Source organism: Telopea speciosissima, chromosome 10 (genome assembly GCF_018873765.1).
Source record: "Telopea speciosissima isolate NSW1024214 ecotype Mountain lineage chromosome 10, Tspe_v1, whole genome shotgun sequence".
NCBI classification, from domain to species: domain Eukaryota; kingdom Viridiplantae; phylum Streptophyta; class Magnoliopsida; order Proteales; family Proteaceae; genus Telopea; species Telopea speciosissima.
Genome location: NC_057925.1, coordinates 12,148,921 through 12,173,005, shown reverse-complemented (window position 1 = coordinate 12,173,005; position 24,085 = coordinate 12,148,921). Strand labels below are relative to the sequence as shown.

The following is a 24,085-nucleotide window of genomic DNA, read 5'->3' as shown; positions in this document are numbered from 1 at the left end:
CAACAGATTGCGGAGCTGAACAGGACTACGTCTTCACCACCTCCAACATTCAGGTTCTTGAAAAATGCGGAGGAGAAGCTGTACAGAAGAAAAGTGATGAAGAAATCGAGAAAAAGATCCAGAAAAATGATGGGTTTTTTCAAGATGGGTTGGCGAACGCTCCTCCTGGTTCATCTGTGGTCACAAATGAGGAAGACGATATGGATTTGGAGCATGTTCAGGTTCAAATAGGGATTTTCTGTTGCAACCCTTTAAAGAGGACGACGATATGGATTTGGAACTCATGATCTGTTTCTGCTCTGTTTCATCATCGATTTGGAATTGACAGTTTCCCTCTTCCATTGCCCTTTCTTTCCACAAATTTCCATTTCTCTCAATCAATCCATCCCTTTCTTTCCCTTTCCTTCTCTCTTCCCTTTCAGATTTGTGACCCTTCTTTTTCTTTTTCTCTAACCACAATCTTGTTCTGCTTACAGGGTGGGAAAAAAACATTCTTTTAAGTTCTAATAAGTGTTGGTTGGGCTGTTAATCTAACTTTGTAGAGTGAAGAAGAAGAGAAAAAAATTATCAGGGATTGGTGAAACAAACCAATCAACAGTAGTCCTTCCATTGGATCCAGTACTGAAACATGAAGAAAATCCCAAGATCAGGATGACCACCATAGCTCCTCCTGCGGCCGATGAATTGGAATCCACCTCGTCTTTGTTGACGCTGCTTCTGAAGAACAGTTATTGAAAGCCGCAGCTGTTGATCAGGCGGTAAACATAGAGAATTATCAGAAGGAAGAGAGAAAAGAAAAGTTCTAGCAGTGACGGTGGTGGTGTTCGCCGGAGAAGAAAGAAGGAAAGAGAAACGAGGGATGGGGAGGAGTGAGAGAGGAGAGAGAATGTTAGGTTAGGGTTGGGTTAAGGGTATTTTGGGGTTTTACAAATTTTATAAATGCCACATCATCATTTAATGGCATTTTTTAACGGTTAAGGTATGGTTGATATAATCTTTATACAGTAGGGGAGGGGGTAGATATTTTTCAAAACTTGGGTACTGGATTGATATTAGGCAAACTTAAAGGGGAGGGGATAGATATTTTCTCAATTTATTATTATTTTACCTGTGTTGGATTCGAAAATTAATTAAATCTCTCCTCGGTTCTGTTCCTTAGTTTCGGATTGTAATCAAATTCTATTATGCTCAATTTGATTTTAATTATTTAGTCAAGATTTGATTTTGGTTTTTGACCTGGTTCAATTTGACACCCTTACCCTAGTGGAACTGTTTGCTATACGGACCACTCAGACAGGCCTCTCTGCACAACCTCTAGTAGTTGTCGTGTATGTGATAGATCATCAAGAAGAGGAGTAATGTTGTGAAACTTTGATCATTGGATTGTTATAGGTAAGGGTTTTAAACGGTTCAGTTTTGATTTAATCGGTTTGGTACAAGGATTTTTAGGTGAAATCGGAATCGAATTGTTTATTAAACAGTTTCGATTATTTAAACAAAAACCATTTAGTAAATAATTTTAGTTTCTCAATTTTTAAACGGTTTCGATTTATTGGCCCTATATGATTTTAGTCACGGTATTAAATTCTTGGTTCTTAAACGGTTTGCCTATTTTACATCGAATTTAATGCTTACTTGATGTACTCAATAAGCCACATTAAAAAGGACATGATTCTAATTTATGGAGAAGCCAAATTATTCATAGAAACATTAAATACTATTACACTAATGTATTTGAAATCATCCAACCCAATTGTTTTAATACATATTCCACATATACACTTCTACCAATCATTCTGTCTCTCATTGTTTTTAAATTTAGCAGCAACCTATTGTATGAAGCCACTAATGATTAATTATTACCATTACATATTACTAATATTTGTTTTACAGTTCGGTTCAATTTAAATCATTTATCTAAACAGTCACAGTTTTAAAACCACAACCAAATCATTTAATAAACAATTTCACGGTTTCGGTGTAAAAGACTTGATTCGATTTCAGTAAACGATTTCGATTTGATTTTGACACCCTTAGTTACAAGATATATTCCTGATGCGACATCCGTAGGTGACCAAGATCCATCTACCTACATCAATAGCTTTATTGGATTTCCAATTGCCTGTTGGATATCGTAGTTATTGTTGATCCTCATCTGCCAGCAGTATTCTTCCATGTCGTCCATCCCATATAATTGATTTATATTTTTCATGCATTTACTCAATTTTAGAATGAAATCAATGTATGGCCTTCAAAGTATATTTTGACGGTAACTGTTTTCTATGCCCAAAATACATGGGGGTGGGTGAAATGATAATTCCACCCCCTAAATGGTAGAAAAATTGCCCCTATGTGTCTCGCGCAATTTGCGCTGCGGTACAAAGAACATTGATCCATATTTTGAATACGTGGGTTCAATGTTGGACACCAATTGCGTTTTCTCGTTTTTATTGACCTACAATACATGAATAGTGTCAGTCTAGTGTCATAATTTCTTGATTTTGTTGATTTGCAGTACGTTGTTGGCTCGTAAGAGAGAATGAATTGCCTCTTTGTGGAAAATAATCACATGTGGGTTTTTTCACAAATCGTTATCACCTTCAATTCCTTCCAATCTCTCACATAGGAGCAAAAATGATCATCTTAACCACCGCCCGAACACACTGCCCAAGGTGGGGTAGGGTGATCATTTCTACTCTAATATGAGGGATTAGAGGAAATTGAAGCGGGCAATGACTTGGAGGTGATAAAAATTCGTCTTTTCACCAACAAGCATTTTCCACAAGGAAAGTTTTGGGTAGAAGGGAACGACTACTTACTAGTAATTTTTCCATAATAAGGGTAGGATCCCTTTCTAGAATCGCGTTAACGTTTTCCATGCAACGAAAGAGAGAGTGAACGGCCTCTGTGGAAAAACATACCCCAATGATCTCTTTTGCTGACTGACTTAATGAAAAGACTTGGGGTAAAGAAACAAAAGAGATTCGTCAAAGTTTGAATGAACCAACCAACAACGTAAGGTACCCATGGCCTACTGTCACGTCCTTAGACCTTACTAAGCAACCGCGCAGACACTTAGCACTCACTCTAGCACTAAGTTAGCCTTTCACCAACTCTAGTAAGGGACTTGGGAAGAGAACTTAGAGAACACTAGAGAGACTTTTGAAAGAATGCACTTGAATGGCTTGAAAGCTTTTAGTACAAGACTTGATAGCTTGCTTGCTTGATGCCTTGGCCAAATGAGGCCACCTCTATTTATAGGCAATCAAGCCTATGATGAATGGCTATGATATTTACATGTGTCCTCCATCCAACGGTGGAGAACCTTCTAGAATAGAGTCTAGAATAATCCCAGATATTTACAAGAATGCTCTAGAAGCTTGCTAGATCTTTCCTAGTTTCTAGAGGTTCTTCAATACTTCTAGAATGAGTCTAGCCTCTTCCAGTATGGAGAGTTCTAGACCTTGGTTCTTCCTTGGCCCAAGGTCCATGTCAATGGGCCTTGCAAGTCTTAGCCTTGGGCCATGATTAGGCGGGCTGTGACATTCTCCCCCACCTAAGTTGGCGACGTCCTCATCGCGTCCTCCTCGTGGAACCTTCGTATTTGCTCCTGAAACTGCCATAGAGAGTCCGCATGTTCCCAACTTGCTTCGCTCTCCGGTAGCTCTTTCTACTTGACTAAGTACTCCCTACTAGGAGGTACTCCTCGCTTCCGCACAACTCGGTCTGCGATCATGTACTCAGCCTCCTTATCGTAGGAAGTTGTGACACTCATTGGTGCCCTCATTGACGTTCCACGACTTGGGTCTTCCATGTCTCCATGATAAGGCTTTAGCATGCTTGCATGAAAGACTGGATGGATCTTGAGCTTAGGAGGTAGGCTCACCTCATAAGACACCTTGCCTACCTTCCTTGTGATTTCAAATGGGCCCTCGTACCTACGAACCAGCCCCTTGTGCACCTTCCGTAGGGACTTGAGTTGTTGAGGTAGAAGCTTCACAAGCACCATGTCCCCAACTTCAAACCTTGCTAGCCGCCTGTCCTTGTCTGCCCACTTCTTCATCTTCTTAGTGGCTTTGTCTAAGTACGACTTAGCCACATCCACCTTCTCTTGCCACTCCTTGGCAAACTTGAACGCCGATGGGCTCTTCCCTGTGTAGCCTGTCATCACCGTATGTGGCGTTAAGGGTTGTTGTCCTATGCCAATCTCAAATGGACTTTGATTGGTTGCCTCGCTCCTTTGGAGATTGTAGGAGAATTGGGCCACATCAAGCAACTTAGCCCAATCTCATTGGTTAGCACTCACGAAATGCCTCAAGTAAAGCTCCAACAAACTGTTGATGCGCTCCGTGTGTCCATCGGTTTGTGGATGGAAGCTTGTAGAGAAGTGTAGTGCCGACCCCATCAATTTGAACAGCTCCGTCCAAAACCTCCCTGTGAAGCGAGGGTCTCGATCGCTGATGATCGATTGTGGCACACCCCAATACTTGACGACGTGCCTCAAGAATAGTCTTGCTACCTCTTCCGCCGTGCAGTCTCTTGGTGCCGCCACAAACGTGCCATATTTAGAAAATCTATCCACAACCACCATGATTGACCCACATCCCTCTGACTTGGGTAGGGCACTGATGAAGTCCATGGAGACACTCTCCCATGCTCTCTCGGGTATTGGGAGTGGCTCCAACAATCCCCTAGGTGGTTGCTACTCCACCTTATCTTGTTGGCACACAAGACAAGTCTTCACATAGGCCTCTATGTCATCACGCATCTGAGGCCAATAGTACGCCGCTTCCAACAATGCTCGCGTGCGTCGTTGCCCTGGGTGACCAGCCCATTTGGTGTCGTGGCATTCCCGAACCAAATTTCTCCTCAAGTTGTTCCATTTAGGAACATATAGTCTTCTCTTCTTGGCGTAGAGCAAACCATCTTGCTCCCAAAACCTCTGTGTCTTGCCTTCTTTGACAAGTGCAAGTAAGCTCTTAGCCACCGGGTCATGTTGTAGACCTTCCTTGATCAAGCCCATGAGCTCTCCTTCCGGTTGGCTAAGGGAAGCTAACTCCACCTTTCTACTTAGCGCATCAGCCACCTCGTTGGCCTTGCCCGGCTTGTACTCGAAGACGAAGTCAAATTCCGCCAAGAAGTCTTGCCATCTAGCCTGCTTGGGACTTAGCTTCTTCTGGGTCTGAAAGTAGCTAGTGGCAACATTGTCCGTCTTCGCGACGAACCTCGACCCCAACAAGTAGTGTCGCCATGTTCTTAGGCAATGTACCACCGCGGTCATTTCCTTCTCGTAGACGGTGTAACGCCGCTCCGTGTCGTTGAGCTTGCGGCTCTCATATGCAATGGGGTATCTTTCTTGCATCAGTACCCCTCCAATTGCAAAGTCGGATGCATCCGTATGCACCTCGAATGGCTTGCCATAGTCGGGCAAGGCAAGCACTGGTTCCTCCATGATGGCCTTCTTTAGATCATCAAAGGCATCCTGGCATGAGTCTGACCATTCCCATGCCTTGTTCTTCTTTAGAAGATCGGTGAGTGGAGCTGCCCTCTTTGAATACCCTTGAATGAACCGCCTATAGTAGTTCACCAGGCCAAGAAAAGACCTTAGCTCGGTAACCTTTGTAGGTGCCTCCCACTCCTGTATAGCCCGCACCTTACTCTCGTCCATCCTTAGTGTCCCACCCCCAATCTTATGCCCTAGGAACATCACCTCCTCTTGGGCAAAAGAACATTTCTCCTTCTTAACATATAACTGATTGTCTTTCAGCACCTTGAAGACAATCCTTAGATGTTGCACATGTTCCTCTAGGGTGTTACTATAGATCACGATGTCGTCTAAGTACACCACCACGAACTTGCCGAGGTAGGGATGGAAGACCTTGTTCATCAATGTGTAAAATGTGGCTGGTGCATTGGTGAGGCCAAAGGGCATAACCAAGAACTCATATGAGCCGTACCGTGTCACACATGTGGTCTTGGCTTCATCTCCCTCAGCGATGCGGACTTGATAGTAGCCCGACCACAAGTCTAGCTTCGTAAAGTACCTTGCCCCACCGAGTCTATCAAATAGATTAGCTATCAAAGGAATGGGGTATTTGTTCTTGATGGTTACCTTGTTCAATGCTCGATAGTCGATGCATAGCCGAAGTGACCCATCATGCTTCCATTGAAAGAGAACTGGGGCGCCATATGGAGCTTTGGATGGGCGGACGAACCCAGCATCAAGTAAGTCCTTCAGCTGCTTCCTTAGTTCCTCTAACTCTGGCGGTGACATTCGATAAGGTGCCATGGCTGGTGGCTTGGCACCGGGCTCCAACTCGATCGCATGATCCACCTCCCTCCTAGGTGGAAGTCTCTTTGGCAGCTCTGGTGGCATGACATCCTTGAACTCCTCAAGGACCTTCTCCACTGGCTTGGGCAACACCTCCGTAGAGCTATTCTCCTTCTCCTCAAGCAATGCCGCAAGGTAGGTGTCTTCCCCCTTCTTGACCCCTTTCTCCAACTGCATGGCTGAGAGTAGCTTGGGGCCTTCTTTGGTCCCTTGCACCGTTGGGACCATGCATGGTGCACCTTCTTCCATGATGCACACGGTGCTGATGAATGGCATGGGTATAGCCTTGACCCTCCTTAAGAACTCCATACCCAACACCACTTGAAAATCATTTATAGGCACTACCGACAAGTCCACGGTGCCTTTCCACGTCCCGATGCTCATCTCGACCCCTCGAGCGACACCTTCAATGAGACGAGCTTGGGAGTTAACCGCCTTAAGCCATCCTCCCTCCTTGGACACCTTTAGTCCAAGCTTCTTTGCCTCCTCCATTGAGACAAAATTATGTGTGGCACCTGTGTCTCCCATAGCTCGCGAGGGCTTCCCATTGATGTGTACCTCCACATACATAAGCCCCTTCTGAGAGGTAGTGGCCTTGACCTTCGTCGCCTTGGCCTTGATAGCACCCAGTTGTTGTAGAGACCCCATGTGTGCTTCCTCTTCACCCTTCTCCAATAGGGCATTGAGAGCTTTCCTCTTGGGGCAATCCCTAGCCCAGTGTGGCCCGTCACACAAGAAGCACTTGTCCCTTGGAGTGAACTTATCCTTCTTGTCAAACTTGGCCTTACCCTCCTTGCTTGTAGTAGCCTTACTACTTCCTTCCTTGAGAGGGTATTTCTTGGGACCTTTCTCTCCCCCACCATTTCCTCCATTGCTCTTCTTGGCCTTAGCATTATCTTCTCTCCTGAACTCCACCAATGACTCCGCTGCTGCTACGGTCGAAGCAAGATCTTGCACGCCTCGACGTTGTAGTTCTTGCACGGCCCAACCTTGGAGACCATCTATGAAGTTGAAGAGAAGTTCTTCATCGGTCATACTAGGGACCTCAAGCATAAGTGTTGAGAATTCCTTGACGTAATCCCTAATAGACCCAGTGTGTTTCAGCCTTTTAAGGCTTTTTCTAGCCAAGTAAGTAGCATTTTCTGGGTAGAATTGCTTCTTTAATTTCTTCTTGAACTCATCCCAGGAGTCTATGGTGCACGTACCTCTTTCTATGTCGGCATGCCTCCTTCGCCACCATAGAGTTACTGTGTCGGTGAGGTAAAGTGTTGCGGTCCGCACCTTAGTCGCCTCGTCCTCGAGTGCCATCGCCTCGAAGTACCTCTCCATGTGCCACACAAAGTTGTCGACTTCCCGCGCATCTCTCTTCCCATCAAATGGCTTGGGCTTTGGTACCTCCACCCTAGGTACCTCACGCGAGGTAGTGGCTCCCCCAGCCGCTGCCCTCCTACACATTACCCAATCCGCTTGTACCTCATCAATGCGAGCCTCCATCTTGGCCAATGCTTCCCATACTTGAGCCTTGAAGCTGGCAAACTCTTCCTGTTGGGCGTGCACTATGGTGTTGAGAGTGGTTTGTAGGGACTCCTTGAGCTCCCCCATTTGGCTCACTAGCTCCTCCTTGAGCTCTATCATGTGGTCTTCGAGCTCCTCCCCACTTTGCTCCACTACATCGAGGCGCTCCTTCACCTCGGCCGTTGCTAGCTCCACCCGAGCTAGGCGTGGCTCCATAGTTCCACTAACGTCCACAGACTTGTCCTTGCCTCTTCGCCTCTCCTTGGTGGGAATGGCCTCCCTCCCACGGGCTTGCTCACTCACCATCATGTCTAGCACTTCCGATTCGTTAGCCATGATGTCGAATCTACAAGTATCTTCCCTTGCAACCGAAGCTTTGACACCACACTTGTCACGGCCTTAGACCTTACTAAGCAACTGCGCCGGCACTTAGCACTCACTCTAGCACTAAGTCAACCTTTCACCAACTCTAGCAAGGGACTTGGGAAGAGAACTTAGAGAACACTAGAGAGACTTTTGAAAGAATGCACTTGAATGGCTTGAAAGCTTTTAGTACAAGACTTGATAGCTTGCTTGCTTGATGCCTTGGCCAAATGAGGCCACCTCTATTTATAGGCAACCAAGCCTATGATGAATGGCTATGATATTTACATGTGTCCTCCATCCAACGGTGGAGAACCTTCTAGAATAGAGTCTAGAATAATCCTAGATATTTACAAGAATGCTCTAGAAGCTTGCTAGATCTTTCCTAGCTTCTAAAGGTTCTTCAATACTTCTAGAATGAGTCTAGCCTCTTCCAGTATGGAGAGTTCTAGACCTTGGTTCTTCCTTGGCCCAAGGTCCATGTCAATGGGCCTTGCAAGTCTTAGCCTTGGGCCATGATTAGGCGGACTGTGACACTACTCTACTACAACCAACACCTGTTCTCGTTCTCACTCCCTCACCGCATGGTGGAGATGTGACAGAAAATACAATAGATTCAAAATATGTAATTTTGGAGTAAACAGGGAAATTATAAATGTATTAACTTCTAATAAATCCGTATAAATATTAGATGCCGTTAGAGATAGAAATGTTATAGTTCTTGCAAAGCATGAATCTGGTATAATGATTAATCATTTTTAGTTTGTCATTATTCGTTATATGAAAAGTAAATGATTGAATTTAAGGCTGAAATTTGACACGCAACCAATCTAAAAACCATTAGATATAGATTTGAGTCTAATTGGTGTGAGTTCAATGAGACCCTGAACCAGAACCGAATGTTTTAACCATCTCAAAAGAAAGAGAAACAAAGATAAAAATACAAAATTGAATCTATTTTTTAACCAAATTTTTTTTTTTATATATTTAGTTAATTCTTGTAAGTTGTATTTCATTTTTCAATATATCTTTAGTCCGGAGCTTGATGTTTAATATTCCATTTGATTCTCTCTCAACAAAAACTTTTGCAAATTTAATCAATCATTGTAAGTTGTATTTCATTTTGGAATGATTTCTCACTTGAATTTTAACATGAAAAATAAAAGAGAAAGAAGTTTATTATGGGAAAGCATAGAGAAAAAAATGGCTTCCATCATATATTTTGAATACCTAATTTTTTTTATTTTATTTTTATCCTGAATATTACCTGAGACCCGAATTGGTCCCTAAGATTTTATTGAGATAGGAAAAAAAAATACAAGGGGGATATAACCTGCCTTACCCCAATCAGCAGTGGACAGTGATTGCGTTTCAATGTTTTTTGTTGACCCCATGTTATACGAAAAAGCTCCGTCAATTCATCATATTTGTTGACTCGTGATTACGTTTTTAGGCCTATGTTGTCACAACAAGAGATAAAAGTGAATCGATTCCATGTAGAAAACTAAACACGTGTAGGTCCCTTTGTCAATTGACTTGTGGTTACGTTTTTCGGTCTATGTTGTCACAACAAGAGATAGAGTGAATCGCTTCCATGTGGAAAAATAAACACATGTAGGTCCTTTCGTCAATTGACTTGTGGTTACGTTTTTAGGTCTATGTTGTCACAACAAGAGATAGAGTGAATTGCTTCCTTGTGGAAAAATAAATACATGTGGATCCCTTCGTCAATTGACTTGTGGTTATGTTTTTAGGTCTATGTTGTCACAACAAGAGATAGAGTGAATCGCTTCCGTGTGGAAAAATAAATACATGTGGGACCCTTCGTCAATTTCTTAGTTCTCGCATTCCTTCATGAAACAGAATAACTAGTAGTTTTTCCACAATAAGTCGGGTAGGGTCTCTTCGTTGACTTGTAATTACGTTCTTCACGCTAAGGGTGTCAAAATAGAACTAAAATCGAATATTGAAATTGCACTGCAGTGTTTACAATCGAAATGAATGGAAAAAAATGATTCGGTTCTAATTTCATAGATTCTTTATCCGGTGCGATTCGTTTCAAAACTAGAAAGCCAAATAAGAATCATTTACACCGAATGAACATATTTACTTTTGGTCCAGTATTACTAACAACTAATTGCTCACGACTTTACAAGTTTTGCAGTGATGGTAAGGCATGTTAGTGGGTTCTGCATGTAAGGAAATAAATGACTATATAAGCATGTACGTATCCTATTCCAAACTTTTATCAACATTAAACATTATTAATAGTTAGATCAAGTGGCCATAGACTCCCCAAACAATATTGACTAGAGGAAAGAGTATAATGTAACATGTAAGTAGTGTAACCATGAAAGGTGGGTAAATATACGATTATCTATATCTTATTTTTTTTGCTACGTACAAAAATACATTCTCAAATTAGCTAGGTTGATTTCCTCTTGCTTTTCTAAAAGGTACTACAAACTGAATTCAAATCAATTGTGAACCGAATAATGAACAAATAGAATCAGTAAAACTTGATCAACTGCAAAACAATTTTGATTTTGATTAATTTCTATCTGGTCTGATTTTGATTTGCGCCTTGTCAAAATGTAAACTGCACCACACTGCCTTGGACTATGTAACCGAAATCAGACTTATTGACACCCTTACTTCACGCAACAAAAGAGAAGGCGAATTGCCTCCATACACGTGGAAAAATAAACCCCTAGGAATTCCCTTTCGTTGACTGACTCCGTTAATTAATTAATTAATTAAGAGCCTTTTGGAAAAGACCAAAAAAAAAAAGAGGACACCTATAAATTGGCAATGAAACAAAAGGTATTTTCACAGCAAAGTGCGAACCAACCAACAACGTAAGGGAGGTACCACCCAGCCATGGCTTACTCCACCATAACCAACACTCCTTCTACTCGATCTCTCACGACTCCTCCGTTCTTATTCTTCTTTCCGACCGTTGTAGCGTTTCTTTGCCTTGTAAGCTTCTTCACTTCCTCTACTGCGTTTAGTAGTGAATCAAGGCTGGTCGTCTCTGATCAGCTGTCAAGTGAAGCAGAGGCTCTCCTAAAATGGAAAGCCAGCCTTCTAAACTACTCTGTTGCTGCTCTCGGTTCTTGGAAGCTTACTATTACATCACCATCTCCGAATGTGAGTACTATGGCTTCATCACCAATCCACCCATGCAAGTGGTTTGGGATAACTTGCAACAAAGTCGGAAGTAGTGTGGTTGAGATAAGCCTTCCAGAAGCAGAGCTGCAAGGTACGCTTCATAACTTGACCTTCTCTTCCTTTCCCAATCTCCTCCGTCTCAATCTCAGCCTCAATGGACTCATTGGACCTATACCAATGCATATTGGTAGCCTCCCCAAGCTCACCCACTTCAATCTCTCCAATAATAATCTTTCCGGCGTTCTGCCTCTCACCTTGAGTAATTTAAGCAGCCTTCGCTTCTTACTCCTCTTTGCCAATGAAATCAGTGGCAAGATTCCTTTAGAAATAGGGAGTATGAAAAATATGGTTGTATTATCAATAGGTTGGAATAAATTCACTGGTTTGATCCCCCCTGTCCTAGCTAATTTAACCAATCTCGAATATCTATATTTGCATTCCAATGAATTCAGTGGTTCAATACCTTCAGAAATTGGAGATATGGGAAATCTGATTGAATTATCACTAGGTCAGAACAAACTCAGTGGTCCAATCCCTCGTTCACTAGCTAACTTAAGTAAGCTAGAGAATCTCTATTTGTATGACAATCAATTTTTTGGTCCAGTGCCTTCAGAAATTGGAGATATGGAGAATCTGATTGAATTAACACTAGGTCAGAACAAACTCAGTGGTCCAATCCCTCGTTCTCTAGCTAACTTAAATTAGGGGTGTCAATGGGTCGGGTTGGGCCGGGCCTACCAAAACCCTGACTCCTCGACCCTAGAGGTCTAAACCCTGACCTCGACTCCTCGACCCAACCGGCAGGCCAAGAAACCTCAACCCCGACCCGACCTGCCAGGTTTTTTCTCCGCCCGGCCCGCCTAACCCGACTCCCGATAGGGTCGGCAGGCTGGTCGGGCTCCGATTGACCCCGTCTTGACCCTGCTTTTAACCCCGTCTTGACCCGATTGATATATATCAAAGAATATATCTAAAAAAACACCAAAATTCTCGTAGAATAATAAGAATAAGATGGGAAGGAGAGAGAGGGAGAGAGGGACTTGTAAATTTAAATAAAAATAATTCACAAACATCTATAAAAATCCATAAATAAAAATATTACCATAAACATCCATAAATAAAAATACTCTCACAAACATCCATAAATAAAATACTTCCACAAACATCATAAAAATACTACCACAATCATCCATAATAATCTACCACAAATATCCATATAAATACTGCCACAAACATCCATAAAAATACTACTGCTACAATCATCCATGAATAAAAATACTGCCACAATCAACCATCAATCACAGCAGCATCCATGATCCATCTCCATGATATGCTTGAATCTGGGATTCCTGGAAAAAAAATGCCCAAAATGAGGGAAAAACTCTATTAATACAAACAGATGTCAAAGAAAATATTAGCTAATAAGAACTATTGTTTGGATACAAGTCCTTACCAGTTCACGCCAAATAAGTATGCATTATCATCCATCAAGTCAAAGTTATAGTTGCATCACCACAATCATTGTTAGTAGCTGAAAAAAAACACATTTAACAAATGAACAAATCAATAAACTTAATCATCATTCATAATGTTATTATTATTATTGTAATTAAATGATATAAGGGAATTTAAAAGGTTGTTACCTCGATTCGATCTTCTCAAGGTCAATTAAGTTCTCTTCAACATCAATTGAAACCGTGTCTCGTCGTAGCCAATCTTGTGTACATACCAATGCCTCTACCATCGTAGGTGTCAAAGAGCTACTGACTGGTCTAAAATCCTACCACCGATTGCTAAAAGCACACTCAAGCAACACTTGAGACAGAATCGCCAAAACATCCCTTGCCATCTTATTTAGAACCACAAATCGTGTACTATTGACCTTCCACCAATTCAAGATGTCAAAAGAATTGAGTTCATCCTCCTTCTCAATACCTTCCAACAAATATTTGTCTAAGTCCGATGTCACATGGAAACGCTCCTCCTCTTCTAATGCATTATGAAAACCCCTTTCGAAAATTCACTCATCATCATCATCTATTGATGAACCATCAAAAGAGGTTGTAGATGAATCAACTCTCACCGTACTACTTGTCGACCGCATTTGGTAATGTCTCAAGAGACGATCCATGACATTTTTAATCCTCTCAATTTTCTCTTCCACCTCATGTTGAGAATATAATTTTGAATAGCAATATTTCACATATCTCAACTTAAATCGTGGATCAAGAACACGAGCAACAACCAACATAATATTCATTTTGTCGCTACTACCACCCCAATATTTGTCAAATTTTTCTTTCATTGCCAATGACATATCCCGAATCATGTCATCTTCACTTCTTGACCACTTGTTCAACTGTGATTCAATCACACTAATCTCTTTGAAGTAAAGATTTGAAGTAGTAAAAGAGACCCAGACAATCTTGTAGTTGCATTGTAAAAAAACTCCAACATCTTGCATAAAACTTTAGCTCTCTCCCAATCTTGAGTAGTTGGGACCCCATCCTTGCACTCCATAGTAAAGTTTGGGTCTCTATCTTCTACACATTCAAAAGCTTTTTGAAACTCCAAAGCAGTTTGCAACATAAGATATGTAGAGTTCCAACGAGTAGAAACATCTAAACTCAAAGCTTTCTTACACTCAATCTTTTCTTGCTTATAACACAATCTAAACTGTTGTGACCTTGATGGTGAACTCCTTACATACTTCACTCTGCAGTACGAACTCTACTTACAACATCTCCACAATCCTCAAGACCTTTCTTGACAATCAAATTCAAAATATGGGCAGCACATCTCATATGAAAAAACTCACCACCCAACAATAACCCATTTTTCTTATTAAATCTTCTCTTTAAATTTCGAATTGCAACATCATTACACGCTTGCATTGTCCATGATAATACTACACGACTTTATCCAACCCCAATCAATCAAACACACTCAAGGGCATTACTAATTGCTTCACCAGTATGTGGTGATGGGACTACGCAAAAGTTAATGATTTTCTTTTGCAATTTCCAATTTTAGTCAATGTAATGTCTTATGAGGCACAAATAACCAAGATTTTGGATAGAAGTCCACATATCTGTGGTGAGGGACACCCGTTGAGCAGTTCTCTTAAACAAATCTTGCAACTTCTTTTTCTCCCCCAGATACAATTGCAAGCAATCTTGTGCCACAGTATTACGGGTCAAAGTATTAAACCTAGGCTATAAAGCCTTACAAAAATCTCTAAACCCGTCCCGCTCTACAAATATAAATGGTAATTCATCCATAATAATCATGCGAGCAAGCGCCTTTCTACACAATTCATAATCAAATTTCCAAGCTAAGATACTAGTGATTGTACTCTTACCATCACTCGTGTCAACTTTAAAATCCAAAAGTTTTTGCTTCTTATTTTTTTCACTACTTGGACACAGAAGACATCTATCCAAATGTCGTTTTAGTGAACTAGTACCATGTTCACTTGCACAACCAAATTCCTTGTGGCAATACTTGCATGTACACTTAGTAGCTTTTGAACCACTAGGAGGTATAACTTTAGTGAAGTGATTCCAAACACTAGATGACCCTATAGTGAGGGGATTAGAAGATACCTCCGGATTTGCATTAGAGTTTGGTTGTGCCTTTGTAGAGCTTGTCACAGATCCTTAGAGCTTGATTCAACTGGATTTGAATTTGGATGATTTGAACTTGAGTTTGGCTGCCTTGGATTTGAGTTTTCCTCCATTGAGATCTGTACAAATTCAAAAATTCAGACATGTGTAAGATCTTTGAAACAATAAGTTGAAGAAAATAGTGAAGAAGAAGGAGACTTGCTCTATATGATTGATACATGGTTTACTTCTTGCCTTTTGTTTTAAAAAGGTTACATTTGCTATTTAAGTGTTATTGGCAGCAATCCATACCTTTAAAATGTGTAACATGAGGACAGCTCTCATGTATAGGGTGAGGAGTTGACTATTTTATCTCCGCCATCACCTAATGGTTTAATAAGATGTTTCAACATGAAGGAAGTTTTGAATGATTTAATACATTCAGGGAGGTTATTCTTATTTCCCAGGCAATGGTTTTATTGTTAATTTGGCTGGAGCAGAACTGAATGAGACTAGAATACTATCCTAGCTAGGACCCAGCTAATAGGTTCAAATTGTGACCTCTCACTTGAAGATATTTGATACCCTAACATGCTTGACCCTAATTTCTCCTTCTAACCTCCGTTTGTTTTGTAGAAATCCAAACGGTACCGGGAATTGCATTGATTCGTAGAGAAATTTTGGGCACTATAACAACTATAGCTTCAATCCATCATCGACAATCACAAAGATCTTCATCAAAATTGTTTGTCGTTATGAAGATTAATTAATCCACTTGGTTGACCAGTTTCTATGTTAGGTTGTGGTTGTTGTGAATTTACTATGATCCATTCCAGAGGGAAATAGAGATTCGTGTTTTGGGGTTGACTTTACATGATTATGTCTCGATTTTTGCAACTGAAACCTCGATTGGATACCATATTAAACTTCCTCTTTACTTTGGTTTGTCATGTAAGAAGATGCAATATGTTTCCTATATTTCTGTTTTTGTAGTCTTGATGTCATTGCAAGTGAGTGAAAGTCATTGAAAAGAAAGAAACCCACTAAAATGTGAACTTCTTGATGTTTTTGCTTCTTATAAAGAGCCAGTAGTACCACACACCATATGGGGCAACATAAACAATTGAAAATGCGTAAAAAAAAACTCGAATCGATCATTTTTTCGTTATTTTGGTTCCCCTGCTTTTATGAACAAGAGGAATTAGGAGAAACTTAAGCATTCTCGCTTCTTTGAACTTGCTCCAGATATACAGTAAATGTTTGCAAAAGTTTATTGTCTTATTAGTGGATGATGATGGAAAGAAAAAGCTTAAGGAGGAAGAGAACCATGAAGCCACTAGCCTGCTGCAAAAACCAAAATTAAAATGGAAAGAAGATATGGATGCACTAAATTAAGGATACTAGAAGTTTGTTGAAGGTGCAATTACAAACGCCATTGCAGGACCACCTACTGTGGTAAACTCAGAATACATGGCAAATACAAAGGCAGTGGAAAGACCCAAATAAGAATGAAGTGCTGAATATTAGAAGTTTAGAACATACCTTGAGTCCTTGACTCCTTGATGCGAATTTGGGAAGGAGGAACCGAGGAAGAAGAAGGCTGCTAGTCGTCGAGCGGCGGTTTTCTCAGCTTCTCGTGGATGAAGAAGAAGAATGGGAAGACTGAAAATGTGAAAAGTGAAAACAAAAAGGGAATATGGCCATATGGGATTAGGGTTATTTATCACTCTTAGGGGTATTTTGGTATTTTCAGCCATATAAAGGCTTATAAAGAATTCAGGGTCGGGTCAGGGCCGGGCCGGGCTAGGCCCTCCATGTTGAGCCCGACCCGACCCGACCCTGCCAGGGTCAGCCAAAATCTCAACCCTGACCCGCCCTTCGGGCTAGCAGATCAGGGTCGGGTTCGGGCCGGGCTCAGGGCGGGTTCGGGCGGGTTCGGGCCAGCCGGGTATTATTGACACCCCTAACTTAAATAAGCTAGAGAAGCTCTATTTGTATGAGAATGAATTTTCTCGTCCAATGCCTTCAGAAATTGGAGATCTGGAGAATTTGATTGAATTAGTGCTAGGTCAGAACAAACTCAGTGGTCCAATCCCTCGTTCTCTAGCTAACTTAAGTAAGCTAGAGAAGTTCTATTTGTATGAGAATGAATTTTCTGGTCCGGTGCCTTCAGAAATTGGAGATATAGAGAATCTTATTGAATTAGAGCTAGGTCAGAACAAACTCAGCAGTCCAATCCCTCGTTCTCTAGCTAACTTAAGTAAGCTAGAGAAGCTCCATTTGTATGAGAATGAATTTTCTGGTCAGATGTCTTCAGAAATTGGAGACTTGGAGAATCTGATTGAATTAGGTCTATCTCAAAACAAACTCAGCGGTCCAATCCCTCATTCTCTGGCTAATTTAAGTAGACTTGAGGTGTTCACTTTGTATGACAATCAATTATCTGGAAGCTTACCACAACAAATATGCCAAGGACGATCACTTCAACTTTTTGAGGCTAACAACAATAATCTCATGGGTCCTCTTCCAGACTTTAGAAATTGCACAAGTTTAACAAGAGTTCGACTTGACAACAACTTATTTGTTGGAAATATAAGTGACAGTTTTGGTGTCCATCCACATCTTTATTTCTTTGATATGAGTTTTAACAGACTCTATGGTGAGCTCTCACCAAACTGGGGAGAATGTAAGAATTTGTTAGTGCTAAAGATTTCTAGAAATATTATTAGTGGGAAGATAGCACCTGAGATTGGCCATTTAACTCGACTTGGACAACTTGATCTTTCTTCCAACAAACTTGCTGGAGAAATACCAAAGAAACTTGGTAACTTATCCACTTTGCTCCGCTTGAATTTAAGTGGCAACCAGATTACAGGGCACGTACCAGTTGAAATCGGCAAATTAATCAATTTGGAAAGTCTAGACCTCTCAGCAAACAGGCTAATTGGATCAATTCCGGCTCAGCTTGGTCAATGCTCCAAACTTTTGTCAGTAAATTTGAGTCGGAATTCATTGAATGGAAGTATTCCAACTCATATTGGTGATCTGGTGTACCTACAAGCTCGATTGGACCTTAGTCATAACTCAATCAGTGGACTAATACCACCACAACTTGGAAGGTTGATAATGTTGGAAATTTTGAATCTATCCCATAATATGATCACAGGCTCGATACCCCTTTCTCTCACAGAGATGGTTAGCTTAACATCTCTTGATTTTTCCTATAATAAGTTGGAGGGTGTTGTTCCTAACAACAGGGCTTTCAGAAATGCTGCATCACCACAAGCATTTAGAAACAATAAAAGGTTATGTGGTGAACTTCAAGGTCTAATCCCCTGCCATCGATCTTATACAAGCAAGGGATAAAAAAAAAATGGACACAAAGTCATCATATCCATCGTTGCTTCTTTGGTAGGAACTGTGTTCCTTGCATTTGCTATTGTCGGTGTCCTTTTCCTCTTGCAAAAAAAAGGGAAAAAAGAAATTATAGAAAAGAAGAAACCATGGAGATATATTTTCAATATGGAATTTTGATGGAAAGATTGCTTACGAGGACATTATTCAAGCAACAGAGGATTTTGATGCCAAATATTGCATTGGAACTGGAACTTTTGGAAGTGTTTACAAAGCAGTGCAACCTACAGGTCGTGTTGTAGCCTTGAAGAAGTTCCATCCATTGGAAGGTGAGGCGATAGTGAACGAGGAAAGCTTTGGGAATGAGATACGTGTGTTAACAGAAATAAGGCATCGAAACATTGTCAAACTTTATGGATTCTGCTCTCATCCACAGTGCATGTTTCTTGTTTACGAATACATGGAAAAAGGAAGCTTAGCATCTATCTTGAGCAATCAAGCAGAGGTTGTGGAATTGGATTGGGTAAAAAGAGTAAATGTCATCAAAAGTGTGGCAAATGCTCTGTCTTACTTGCATCATGATTGTATTCCAGCAATTATTCATCGGGATATTTCAAGCAAAAATATATTGCTGGACTTGGACCTTGAGGCTCATGTATCTGATTTTGGCATTGCAAGACTATTAAAGCCAGATTCATCTAATTGGACTCTACTTAAAGGAACTCATGGATATATTGCTCCAGGTATTTAAATTTGTCACTGCTATATACTATGTTTTTTGTAGAAAACCTAGGACCTGTAACCAGTAACTTGAGAGAAGAGAAGATGGAAGAAGAATTGATTGTAATGCTTGAGTTATTTAATTGATAGGTAAGTCCCTCTATTTATAATAGAGGGAAATTCTAAAGAGACTAAACTAGCGATGTGGGACTAAAACCCACATAGCCTACTTACACTTAATAACATAAGAAGAATAATACCCCAAAAGACCGGGGGGGGGGGGGGGGGGGGGGGGGGGGGGGGGGCCGCCGCCGGGGGGGGGGGGGGGGGGGGGGGGGGGGGGGGGGGGGGGGGGGGGGGGGGGGGGGGGGGGGGGGGGGGGGGGGGGGGGGGGGGGGGGGGGGGGGGGGGGGGGGGGCCCCCCCGGGGGGGGGCGGGGGGGGGGGGCGGCGAGAGATAACATAATATTCGCATTTTTTCCAAGAGGTGCTAAGGGTAATGGAAAAGGAAGAAATGGCAAATTAGAAAATACCATGAACTTCCAAGGGGAGTTATGGGTATATGCCAAAGGTATGTTTTGGAATATGAATTAAAATTACCGAAGGAATTAAAATTATTGAAAGGGAACGGTGTTGGAAAAAGGATGGCATGGCTGTAATTTGGTGGAAATCCACTTTTAAATACAATCCAAGCCAAAGGGCAAACTGGTAAGAAACCAGAATTTTCAAGGGTCAATTGGGTAGTCAAATAGGGGAATGCATTAAAAAGTAATGGCAGTTCCGTAAATAACCAGAATTTTGTAAGGGACCTTTGGTAAATAAGAAAGTAATGGGTCATGTAGGGAATTAGATTTATAGATGGGGACATACTTGGAAGGAGCAAACTCTTAATGGCAAGATGTAAATAATCATAAGAAGGATGGGTACTAATAAAGGTAGGGTAGTAGGCTAGTAGCATTAAATACCTAATAAGTTAAAACTTAAAAGGAAAAAGAAAAGGAAACGTGAGGAAGGGGGAGTCATAAGATGGGGGTAATATGGGAAAATTAAGTTAAAATAAAATAAAAGGAATCGTAGAGAAGGATGCTAACTTCTTCCTTACGATTCAACAAAACCAGCAAATCCAGCGGAAAAGGAAACCTGAGATTTGAAGAATAGTAGTGGTCTCCCATCTCCACTGTGAACCAAAGGCGGAAACTTGGGAATCGACCATACCAATATCTCTTTTGAAGGCTCTGGTAGTTCAATTCGATAGCAAACAGGAGATTTCTTCGCAACTCCAAATCAAAGTCGCATTCAGTAGAGAATAAAATCAAGTTCAGATTGCAGTATCTGGTTTCTCCAGTAGATCAACTCAACATATCGATGAACCAAGAACAAAGCAGCAATTTCATGGCCATCCAAAAGAACCAAGCTGCGATTTCCAGAAGATGAGACTTGATCGATCTTCAAAAAGGAAGAACCAATGTGCAAAAACTCCAATCTACAATCTCCCAGTTGCTGGACAGAACTGATTCAAAAAACTGGTCAGAATCGATGCAGCCATCGACCAATCCTTCAATCCAGTAAATACCAGAACCATAGCAGTAGCAGCCAGAGGCGGAAAAGAGGTGGATTCGAAGAATCAGCAGCGGCAAAAGCATCGACTTGAGGTAGCAATCAGCAAATCAAAGAGATAACACCAATCTTCGATTCAGCAGAATCAGAGCCCTATCAGTAAAATCGAAGGAAATAATACCAAGTAACCTGGAATTTCAGCAGCAAATTTATATTCCTCAACTATTGACTGCAAATTTGATCGGAACTAGAGAATAAAATCAGTAATCTTCGACTCGAAGTAAACTTGAGCAAAAGTTTACGATAACCATGGAAAATCCGAACATAGCAGCAGAAAACGATAAGCGATTCGAAGCTCCAAAAACCCGAGTTCAATATACCTGGTTCAATCGACAATATTCCCTAATAGCATGTCGATAGCTGAGCAGCAGATGCAGACCAAGAATGATGGCATGCGGTGCTGAAACAACCAGAAGAAGAAACGAATACGAAACAAACGAAACCCTAGTTCTCCTTTTTTATGAATTAGGGTTTCTCCATAAATCGGAGAACCTTGAAACGACTCTCAAACCGGCAATCTTGGAGAGAATCAGTCCTTGGTTGCCTAGCTTTGATACCATGTAGAAAACCTAGGACTGTAACAGTGAACTTGAGAGAAGAGAAGATGGAAGAAGAATTGATTGTAATGCTTGAGTTATTTAATTGATAGGTAAGTCCTCTATTTATAATAGAGGGAAATTCTAAAGAGACTAAACTAGGCGATGTGGGACTAAAACCCACATAGCCTACTTACACTTAATAACATAAGAAGAATAATACCCCAAAAAGACCGAATACCCCATGATATTCCGGAGTACATATTCCAACATTTTTATATTGTATGTTTAAGGTTTCTTTAGTCTTACTTCAGCATTTAAGACCAAGGATTTTTCCTGAATTGAGTCATTGAAGTATTTGCTATCTTCTATTTATACATTTTCACTAAGCCCCTTCTTTCTTCCTTTACAGAGCTTGCCTACACCATGGCTTTAACTGATAAGTGTGATGTGTATAGTTTTGGAGTAGTGGCATTAGAAACAATTATGGGAAGGCATCCAGGGGAGCTCATCTCATCTTTAACCTCAGAAGTTGGCCAAAAGATTCTATTGAGGGACATGTTAGACCCATGCCTCACCTTCCCATTAGATCAAGAGGTTGCAAAGGATGTGGTTTCTATTGTGAGAATAGCACTTGCATGTTTACGCAGTCATCCACAATCCCGCCCAACTATGCATCAGATATCAAAAGAGCTACTTGTTGTCCGATCATCATTTGTAGAGCATTTTCATACAATTACTGCATGTGACTTGAATGATATTGAAGTACAATAATTATGATTGACGATTCATTTCACCGATAGGGGACTGAAGCAATTTGTTTGAGACTGCACTCAAAGAGCAATAGTTCTGAAGGTTAGCCTTTTGTTAATTGCATGGTTTTCAATCCAGCTTCAAAAACTATATCATTCTTTTGGTCTTTTGATAGGGATGGCATGGCTGAAGTCCTCACTGTAGACCACAGAGTTGTTCTCTTTGGAGGTGATTATTTTCTGAAAAAAGGTTTGTAGTTATGATTGCTTGATTTTAATATGTACGCGTAGCATTGCTGGTTATCTGATTTTAATCTTATTAAATGAGTTTTTTTTTTCTGATGTCAATTTAATTCATGTTGATCCCTTAATTATTTTGGAACTTGGAAGTGGTAGTTGAAGTTGAATAAAGCCTTAGAGGCTGCCCGGCCTATTGTTTCAACCTCATGTTGAAGTGACAATTGACTCCTAAGGGGTTCATTTTATCGTCCTTATACAATTGCGTGGTTACATTCTACTGCTTTACTTCTGTAGTCACATAGAGACTCTAATTTTTGTTGTATAAGATATTGTTGTAAAATGAGGGAATGTTATGTTGTTTGAATATCATGTTCCTTATCTTATGTTCCTGTAGCGCCCCCAAATCCAGGTGAGATATGGGTGCTGGCCCTCACGGGCTGCCGTGTGATAACGGCCGATCTTCCATCTCACTTACATTTAATTTATTGGCAGCGGATAATCAATCACTCAAATATCATTGAATTGTAGTGGAAACTAAGTCTATATCACCTCAATGCACAGCGGAAGTTATTCATTCTAAGTAATTCTGTCAATGACCGAAATCTAAAAGAACTTCATTCACATAACCATAGTCTAAAAACCTCTCACTTGAGTCATCACACAACTTGTATCGTCATAAAGCATTACATCCCATTCTATTCTTCAAATTGCATTAATGCTACTGACCACCTACTATCACACTGAAACCCACCAACTGTCTTGAATCATAAAAAGAAAAGAAATAACTCTAAGCGTTATTAAATCAAGGATCCACTACTCAGGAATTATCAAGTATTTTCCCCTAGCCTTCTTAACGCACTCCATACAGTGACACTCCATGTGAGCCTGCTCTGCAACTGTAAAATATTGAGGGGTGAGCTCAACTAGCCCGTGAGAAGAATATAGTCATATTATGATGCAAGAAACATGGATGATAGAATCTGAACATATTATACATTTGATCATAGATATATAATCATGCATGGCATTTGAAAATAACACTAAAAACATGCTCAATGAAAATATAGTACATCTTTTAATTCTTAAGATGAATCATTTAATTAATTTGGTCTGGTCATTGTGAACTACCACTCGTACGTAGAAAGTGAGGTCGTCATAACTGCCATAAACTTAAGGTCTACTCCTGATTCCAGGCATCGTAACCCTGGGGAGGACCGCCATAGCACTAAACAATGGATAGTCTACCCCTAGTTCCAGGCATCGTAACCCTGGGAGGGACTAATCTCATCGGTATATAAGGGATAATCTACTCCTGATTCCGGGCATCGTAACCCCGGGGAGGACATCTGTCACACTAGGCATGATCCACTCCTGATTCCGGGCATCGTAACCCCGGGAAGGATCACACTCTCGTATCTGTACACCTCATCCAGTACCTAACCCCCTACTGGAAAGGGGTGGTAGTCACATGGGTTCTTTACCATTCCATTCCTTTCGTTTCATTTCCATGAGTCTAACATTTATTTCAATCTTTCTTTCATGAAATTCATATTAGCCTTAAAATCTCATCATAAATAAGATCATCTATTTATATATCATTTAAAACATTCTAAGACATATAATATAATACATTTCACTTAAACATAAATCATGATGCAATGAAACATGCTTAATCATAAAGTGCAATAAAACTCAATAATATGACGATATTCCACTCACATTGCACTGTGTCCGTTGGTTCTATGAAAACCCTTTCTGTCTCGTTTCTTGTGAATTCGTCCACGTCACCTACGTGGGTATCCTTCCTTAATTTAAAATCTAAACATTTTATTACTTCAATTTTAATGATTTAAAAACATAGACAGTCCTAATTTTAGGTTTT

General features: G+C 40.8%; 4 protein-coding genes and 1 pseudogene across 4 annotated transcripts; 3 read left to right on the top strand and 2 right to left on the bottom strand.

The window, feature by feature from the left end:
• Positions 1-591: 591 nt before the first annotated feature.
• On the bottom strand, positions 592-4,168 carry LOC122643267. The gene is made up of 2 exons (XM_043836907.1): positions 3,704-4,168; positions 592-744 (listed from the first exon to the last, which is right to left on the bottom strand). Exons 1-2 carry the CDS (start codon positions 4,166-4,168, stop codon positions 592-594), a joined length of 618 nt encoding a protein of 205 aa, XP_043692842.1.
• A 534-nt stretch (positions 4,169-4,702) lies between these two features.
• On the bottom strand, positions 4,703-8,182 carry LOC122643266. Its single transcript, XM_043836906.1, has one exon. It carries the CDS (start codon positions 8,180-8,182, stop codon positions 4,703-4,705), a length of 3,480 nt encoding a protein of 1,159 aa, XP_043692841.1.
• A 2,907-nt stretch (positions 8,183-11,089) lies between these two features.
• LOC122643265 (probable leucine-rich repeat receptor-like protein kinase At1g35710) lies at positions 11,090-12,085 on the top strand. Its single transcript, XM_043836905.1, has one exon. The coding sequence runs from the start codon at positions 11,090-11,092 to the stop codon at positions 12,083-12,085; it is 996 nt and encodes a 331-aa protein (XP_043692840.1).
• A 5,414-nt stretch (positions 12,086-17,499) lies between these two features.
• On the top strand, positions 17,500-18,688 carry LOC122643264 (MDIS1-interacting receptor like kinase 2-like). The gene has a single exon (XM_043836904.1). It carries the CDS (start codon positions 17,500-17,502, stop codon positions 18,349-18,351), a length of 852 nt encoding a protein of 283 aa, XP_043692839.1. The 3' UTR covers positions 18,352-18,688.
• On the top strand, positions 18,463-22,009 carry LOC122643263 (annotated as a pseudogene).
• The last annotated feature ends 2,076 nt before the right edge of the window (positions 22,010-24,085 follow it).